Below are 8,615 nucleotides of genomic sequence, written 5' to 3'. Positions count from 1 at the left end.
ATCGATTTCTCCTTCCATCGAGTCTTCTTCGGTTTCTTCTTCGATTTTCAGCAACAGATCGAAGGTGGGTTTCAGCAACAGATCGAAGGTGGGTTTCTTCTTCGATGTTCTTTAGACCGATGCATTTTCTGTCACTGGTTGTTGGTGGGTTTTTAGGGTTTTTTGAGCTCATAAATTTCATGGGAAGTGTATGGGAAGTGTATGAGATTAGGTTGAATGGACATATCGGAGATCGATTGGAGTAGTCTCCTCTGAAAACCCTAGTCATTTTCATTAGCATGAATTCTTTAATGATGTGAAAGAATGTTAAGTTCATTGAGGGTAAAATGGTCAATTTTGCCATTCAGATCATTGATTCAGAAGAAAAAAGAAACAACACTGCATGTTTATCTAGACAGACAAATTTATTCAAACAGAATAATTTATCCATACATGACTTAATAGAAAATTTGGTAAACAGCCCTTAAATCAATGAAACAAAAGGTAGATTATTTAATACTTGTTGAATAAAATATAAAATAACTGAAGAAGTTAGTCTTAATTTATTAACAATTTTAGCTAAAAAATAGAGATTATTTTTATCAAAAGGGCTTTTTATTAAAAATAAAAGATAAAAAAGTTATGCTTTTGCTAACAAAGTAGCAAAATGACAACATACAAAGAAAAGTATGGATTTTAATGCAAAATGTACAACCGGTTGATGCATATCTGATCTGGAAATTGTTATTCAAACTCTTGCAAAAGCATATGCACAGCACATCCGAGGGAAGCAACAGCCGTTACGATTTACAAATCCCCATCTCTTGGGGGTTATTTATTTCTCTGCCTATATATATATAGATATAGATATAGATATAGATATAGATGCACAGTACACTTGTATCTAGCCAGAAATTTTCATGTGCATTGTTTAGTCGGTGAATGATGCAATCCCTAGCTGTTTCTCTCCGATCATCACCGTCGTTTCACCGATTTTCTCCGCCGTTGGACCCTCAAGGCACCGCCATTTCCGGTCGAAGCCGAACCAGTCCGACTTCGCTTTCGTTCCGCATTCGTAGTCCGCTTCGTTGTGTTCTTCAATCTCCGTCTCTAGGTAATCTATTTGTTTTAAGGTATTGGAGGAATACCGAATAGCATTTGTGTTTTTGCTTAAGAGTATTTGATTTCGGTCTCTTTTTAAGTTAACATGAATCGAAAATGTGTTTTGGATCGAGTTTTTTTTGGCTGATTGGTTACGAAATTATCTGATTTTGGAAAGGGGAAGGAAGCATTACCAACTAACAGATTTTTGTAATTTCTATAATGTACACAAGTTCATTGGACTAAGAATGAAGTTTGTAATTGTAATCAGAATGTGAGATTTTGTTTTGTTTTGCTAATTTGATCTCGAATGATTCTGGTATAGTTGCGGATAAAGCAGAGTTCCTTGAAGCTTCAAAGAAAGGGAATTTGGTGCCACTTCACAGATGCCTATTTGCTGATCACTTGACACCGGTGCTTGCTTACCGCTGTCTGGTTAACGAAGATGATCGGGAGGTTCCTAGCTTTCTTTTTGAGTCGGTGGAACCTGGTTTTCTATCTTCACAAGTTGTAAGATCATTTTCACTAGCCTCTAACATTATTTTTATGAATTCCTGGGAAGGAAAAAAAACGATAATCAAATTCAGCTATAACCGTGGTTTGTTACACGGGACAGGATAGGATTGTACAAAACGTTTCATCCCATGTTTGGTTTGACAATTAGACCGGACTTGCAAAAAGTGCATTTTTTTGGTAGCGTTTGATAAACAGGCAAATCTGGACAGGAAAGGACAAGAAAGTAACACCGGACAGAGCAAGTGTATGTCTGATGTTTGGTACGGCTAGGAGAGAACTAGACAAGTTACTCTAAAAGTTATTTGATTATTTTAAATATTATATAATAGTTATAATTAAAACAAGTAAAGTAAATGATTAAAGAATTTAATTTATAAATATGTTTACACAATTTTTATATAAATGAATGCATACATATATAATGGTAACGAATTTGAATGAAAAATTTGATATAATTGATGGTGGTGGAGGTGGTGGTGGCCGGCAGTAGTAGTGGCGGTGGTCGGTGTCCGACGGTGGTTATGGAGGTAGAGGTAGAGGCAGTGGTGGTTGGTGGACAACGGTGGTTATAGAAGACGTGAAATGGTGGATTGTGGTGGTGGTGGCGGTTCACAACGGTGGAGGTATTTGTGGCTGATGTAGTGAAGATAGTGGTGGTGGTGGTGATTATGGTGGAGGTGAGGTGGCAAACGGTGGTTGTGGAGGTCGTGGAGGAGGTTGTTGCAGTAGAGGAGGAGTTGGAGGTGGCCAACGGTGATGGCAATGGATTGTGATGGTCGGTGGCCGATGGTGGTTGTAGAGGTGGCAATGGACAGTGGTGGTCGGTGATCGACGGTGGTTGTGGAGGTCATGGACCGGTTGTTGTGGTAAGGAGGAGTTGAAGGTGGCCAACGGTGGTAGTGTTGGTGGTGGTCGTAAAAGTGGCAATGGACGGTGGTAGCCGGTGGTCGACGGTGGTTGTGGAGGTGGTATAGGAGGAGGTTGTTGTAGTAGAGGAGGAGTTGGAGGTGGCGAACAGCGGTAGTGGTGGTGGCAATGGACGGTGGTGGTCGGTGGTCGACTATGGTAGAGATGGCAATGGACGATGGTGGACGGTGGTTGTGGAGGCGATGGAGGATGTTGTTGTAGTGGAAGAGGAGGTGGAGGTGGCCTCCGGTGGCGGAGGCGACCGAAACTAGCAGTGATGACCATTAAAACAGAACCATTTTAAGGTTATATATCAAAGTAGGGTAGATTAGTAATATTATAGTTTTTATCTCTTTCTTGTCCCATAAATAGGTGGAATAAGAAAAAGTCTCTTTTGTCCCATACTGTCCCAGTTTTTGTCCCTGTGTGAGACTGAGTTCTTGTTCTGTTCCATGCTCCGCCAAACATGGGACAGTGAGTTTTGTCCCGTCCCGTACCATGTACCAAACGCAGACTTTATGTCCCATCAAAATATAGGTGGAACAAAAATCTAGAGACACGCAAGCTTGGTAAATTATTATACTACCTAGATCACATTAAAATCCTAAAACGTTCAGCATATTCTTTCATCCACCTTATCTCATTCTTTCCCGCCCAGTCTTGTTCAATACCGTCCTTGTAACATAAACACCCTAAAAGTCATTTTGATTTCTATATTTATTGTCTCTACACTGGAGCAAAGAACTAGAATGGTAAAATGTCTGTCTTATGATATGATATTTTAGGATTTTTGAAACTAGGAAGCATCCCAAGGCGTTTGATTATCAGATTGGATATTCAGAATCGGTTGATTAGAAGATATCCTTGTTTTATTTTAAGATGATTTTTGATATTCTTATCTTAATTTGTTAGGGTCGATACAGCGTGGTTGGATCTGAGCCATCAATTGAAGTTATGGCTAAAGAAAATAATGTCACCATTGTGGATCATACGAAAGGGAGTTTGATTGAGAAAGTCATTGATGATCCTTTGGAAATTCCAAAAGGTCTCTCCGATGGTTGGAAACCTCAACTTCTTGATGGCCTTCCTGATACATTTTGCGGTATGACCTAGTGTTAAATGGGAATAAATGTTGTTTACCGGAACTTTATTGATTTATCCTTTGCATTTCTGATTATTGCTCTCTAATGGTTGGATCCAGGAAGCCACACTCATACAAATCACGACATAAATTTATGAGAAGCAATGTTGCATTATCAGTTGTCACCTAGTTCACCACTACTACTCTTATCTTATCAGATAATTGACTATAATTACTGTAACTCTTAAATGTTGCTCCCTGTGAGAATGACCTCATGTAAAGGTGAAGGGAGAGTATTATTTAATCCTTATGTGGTGGGGTAGGTGATAAAAATATAGGGCATAGTGAAAACCTTGTTTCATAATTGAAATTGTCCTTTCTTGTTTAGGATATGTTCCCTATCGTGGGTATGGGTTGGTGTTTTCATCTTTTTTCTTGTATATGCATATATAGATTTATACGGCCATGCCTCTAACCAAGACAAATGTTTAATGCTGTTTATAGATACACCGTGATTCATTGTGCTAAATTTAAGTATGGGTTGGTGAAGCATTAGTTGCTCCTTCCCAGAATAAGTTTCATTATGTGGCCAATGATACTGCTTTCAATTTAACATTCCAGAGAAATCCATCATAATACAGGTAACTTTATAAAATTTCTATCCATGAGGATCACTATTAGTCTAGTAGCAGTCCCAAGGATTTTTTTGGGGGGCAGGGGGGTGGAGTTTGTGCTGTGAGGCGATTACGTGCACAAAGATGTTCCTTACAATCTTTCTTGATGGCAAAAATAATCAACGTGAATTTTTGTATATCAATGAAGCAGTGTATGACTTCTAAGGTTGAGCCCATTGATAGCAGGCAGAAGTGCAATGAGTTGATTCATATTGCTCTCAGTTAGGCATTCATAAAATATCATATTATAAAGTCCATTTATTTTTTGGTGTTGTATAATCAGTGAACAAGCCTATTAGAAGTCTAAGGAACTTAATGATGGAATAATTTAAGAGTAGTATTGTTTAGCAATTACATCTGAAGGAGCAGCATTGGTTACAAACTGAAAATCATTGAACATGGGAGGATTTTTAAACATGAACCATGACTGAAAATCGGTTGGGGTCCTTGTAGTACTTTCATAGGTTTTATAGACAGATATAAGGCTTCATGTTCCCTGTGGATTTAGAATCCTTTTCTGGTAAACAAGTTCTATCTGTGAAGTAGTATGTCTCGCTTTAAATAACATAACAAAATCTTCCCTTGCTTATGTTTTATTGCAAACTTGTAGAAGTCCTCCCTAAGTTTATCATTTAGACGGGAATGCATAATCTTAAAGAATCTTTTGTAACTCTAATATGGACTGGTTTATGGGTATGTCTGCATTTACAATTTGAACTTCTGACCATTAACAGGTGGGTGGGTTGGTTATTTTTCGTACGACACAGTTCGCTACGTAGAGAAGAAGAAGCTCTTGTTTATAGATGCACCAGTAGATGACAGGAATCTACCAGACCTTCATCTCGGATTGTATGAAGATGTGATTGTGTTTGATCATGTGCAAAAGGTACTCACAGCATAATTAAATACAGTAGGATGGGTTCTTGCACAAGAAATAAGTCTTGGAATTAGACTTTTTTGGATGCAGTGCAATGGAATGGCAATTTATTTCATTCTGGAGAAAACTCATGGAAAAACTTGTCTAGACTCTAGACCCTTTCCCTCTTATTGTTTATTTGTGGTTCCCTTGAATATTTTGTCCTGATTTTGGTAAATATTTTGGTCCTCAGAAAGCGTATGTAATTCACTGGGTGAGGCTTGATCAGTATTCATCTATTGAAGAAGCTTATGAAGATGGAATTAAACGGTTGGAGATATTGGTGTCTAGAGTACATGATGTTGATGCGTAAGTGACTGTCTTCTACTTGATAATTTTGATGGTTCCATGATCCAATTTTTTACATTAATTTTCTTAGTTCTCAATGATTAGCCCAAGGTTATCTCCGGGTTCTGTGGAGTTAAGCACCCACCAATTCGGGACTCCTCTGGACCAGTCAAGCATGACCAGTGAAGAATACATGGCGGCAGTAATGCAAGCAAAAGAACATATTCTGGCAGGTGATATTTTCCAGATTGTTTTAAGCCAACGCTTTGAACGCCGGACATTTGCAGATCCCTTTGAGATCTACAGAGCTTTAAGAGTTGTGAATCCAAGTCCATACATGACTTATTTGCAGGTGCATTATTCAAGGATCAATCTTCTTCCAATTCTTTTTGCAGTATATAGTATTTATATATGGCAAATACGCACAATCCTCACCTTTGGGTGAGGTTTGGACCCTTGACCTGGGAGGCTGGACTCTACCAGTAACCCGGGTACTACTTAGCCAACGACCCTTTGGTTTTTCCAATTATTTTTCTCATGCATTTTTTACCCAACTTCTTGTGATGTTTCACATTGCCAGGCTCGAGGGTGTATCTTGGTTGGTTCAAGCCCAGAAATTCTCACTCGTGTGAAAAACGTAACTTCTTGAGCTTACTTTCACATATCCAAAAAGTATTCATATTCGTGTTAAATTTCGTCAACGTTATATCTCTTGACAGAATATGGTCGTTAATAGACCTTTAGCTGGGACTGTAAGAAGAGGAAGGACTGCTGATGAAGATAAAGAGTTGGAGCATCAGCTGCTAAATGATGAAAAACAATGTGCTGAACACATCATGCTGGTTGACTTGGGACGGAATGATGTTGGAAAGGTTCTTCATTCTAACGTCTATTTCAACTGAATATTTCCGTGACTCATCCCGATTCAAAACGTTACTTTCTTAATTCCCGTTGCTGACTTGTAACTTGGGTTTAGGTCTCGAAATCTGGCTCAGTGAATGTGGAAAAGCTTATGACTGTTGAGCGGTACTCACATGTGATGCATATCAGTTCCACTGTAAGATGCTGTCCCTCTACTTGTTGATTAGTTTCTTTTAACATTGAGTGCATTTGGTAGTTGGTATGTGGATGGACTGGACTGGATGGTTGAAAGTGAGGTAGGCAGGTGTTTCACAGGAGGTTTTAGGGTTTTAATTTGACATAGATAATTTAGTAATTTATCAATATTTCTCATTTCCATTTTGGTGGAATAGAAGAAAGCACTTTTGTCCTATTTGGGTCTTTGTCCTGTCCATGTCTAATGTCATGTCAAACATGATACAGTAAGGTCTAATGTCATGTCAAAATATCATGTCAAACATGATACAGTAAGTTTTTGTACTGTCATGTACAAAACACCCCTAAACATCTTGGTCCAACAGTAAAATTATAAGGGAATAACCTTTTGATCTATGGTACTTGACTTTTCATCGTTGCAAAAATGGAAAAACTACTTGTTTTCAAGAACAAGCAGTTTTGGATGAAAAGTATCAAATACAATTATTTCTATTTGCGTTTATACCTTTGAGAGTTTGTTCCAAGTTGGTCGGGCTTGCAAACTATATTTCTTTTTGCATGTTTACAAGAATGATGATTAATTGAAAAATCACTTGTATCGAAAATCTTGAATTCCTTTTGGTTCTGAAAGGTGACGGGGGAGTTGCGTGATGATCTCACTTGCTGGGACGCCCTTCGTTCTGCACTTCCTGTTGGAACAGTCAGTGGCGCTCCAAAGGTTCGCTCTTACTTTCTTTTTACATCACCACTCAACTTTGCAAAATGTCAATGTGTAAGATATCAAGCTAACCCCAAAAGAATCTCATGCACAAATTGTTAGAAGAATATTCAAATGTCTAATAGGAGCACCGAGTCTGGGCCTTTGGTATCTGAATTCATCGATTCCAATTTTTGTACAGGTCAAGGCCATGGAACTGATCGATAAACTGGAAGCTACGAGACGTGGGCCCTATAGTGGAGGGTTCGGGTGGATTTCGTTTTCTGGCGAAATGGACATTGCGCTCTCTCTTAGGACCATGGTGTTCCCAACTGGAGCCCGGTTTGATACGATGTATTTATACAAGGAAGACACGAAGCGAAAACAATGGGTGGCGCACCTTCAAGCCGGTGCTGGTATTGTTGCGGATAGCGTTCCAGAGGACGAGCAACAGGAGTGCCAAAACAAAGCGGCTGGTCTGGCTCGAGCGATCGATCTGGCGGAGTCCGCTTTTTGCAAATGATTTTAATGGTGGCGAAAAAGAATAGGTCAGAATGAGATAGGGTTTGTCTTTGTTGTTGCAAATACGTAGTTGATACCGTAGAATCAAAAACAAAGCTTTATCCAATACTGTTTTCCTTTTTATTAATAGGAAAAAGAACCTGAATGACGAGAGATTACCATCCCAACGGAGTTGAGTTAGAATGACAAATTATTTTAATCAAACTTTTGATGTTTCCTTTGGTTTGCATAATTCTATGTTTGGTTTGAAAGAATGTTGAGATTTAAATTGAAATCCTACAAACGTGGGATTTAAAATCTCATGGGAAGGTTGGTATTTCATAGGATTTTATTAATTTAATTTAATTGAATTTCGTTTGATTTGGACAAAATTTGCTTTTTCGGTAAGCTTCTTTTGTGATAATTTTTTTTTTAAAATATGTTGAATCCACTTGTTTTGTAATTGATACTTCTTAGAGAGTGCACAAGTTAAAGATCTCACAGCTAGATTTTCGAATTAACATATAAATTCCAATCAAACATATACCATCGCAATACCTCACCCGTCATTGACGTTGCCAACACCACCCTGGTTGCTGCTGCCACCATAGATTACTATTATTATTATTATATAATATTAGTGTGGGAACCATAATTCTTTGATTAATGATACGAAAACTGTTATATAAATATATGTTAATTGTTAATATAATCATTAACAAAAAGTATTCAAATAATTCGAAAAAAATAATAAAATCTAATTAGTGAAATATATATATATATATATATATATATACATACATATATAGAGAGAGGGAGGTATATTTGTTTAAGAATAAAATTATAAAATTAAATAAAATGAGTATTAACAACGACGGGGGTGTAGATAATTTATGTGTT

At 37.8% G+C, this 8,615-nt stretch overlaps 1 protein-coding gene across 1 annotated transcript; it reads left to right on the top strand.

Moving 5' to 3' along the window:
* The first annotated feature begins 921 nt into the window (after nucleotides 1-921).
* Nucleotides 922-7,896, top strand: LOC112525449 (anthranilate synthase alpha subunit 1, chloroplastic-like). Its single transcript, XM_025135582.1, has 11 exons — nucleotides 922-1,093; nucleotides 1,406-1,590; nucleotides 3,415-3,604; nucleotides 4,992-5,143; nucleotides 5,367-5,482; nucleotides 5,567-5,813; nucleotides 6,042-6,098; nucleotides 6,181-6,333; nucleotides 6,438-6,518; nucleotides 7,149-7,235; nucleotides 7,417-7,896. The coding sequence occupies exons 1-11, from the start codon at nucleotides 922-924 to the stop codon at nucleotides 7,735-7,737; spliced, it is 1,761 nt and encodes a 586-aa protein (XP_024991350.1). The 3' UTR covers nucleotides 7,738-7,896.
* The last annotated feature ends 719 nt before the right edge of the window (nucleotides 7,897-8,615 follow it).

Source organism: Cynara cardunculus (genome assembly GCF_001531365.2).
Source record: "Cynara cardunculus var. scolymus isolate 2C chromosome LG 13, CcrdV1, whole genome shotgun sequence".
Taxonomy (NCBI): Eukaryota; Viridiplantae; Streptophyta; class Magnoliopsida; order Asterales; family Asteraceae; genus Cynara; species Cynara cardunculus.
Note: the sequence above shows the minus strand (reverse complement) of the source record. Positions and strands in the feature narration are given on the sequence as shown.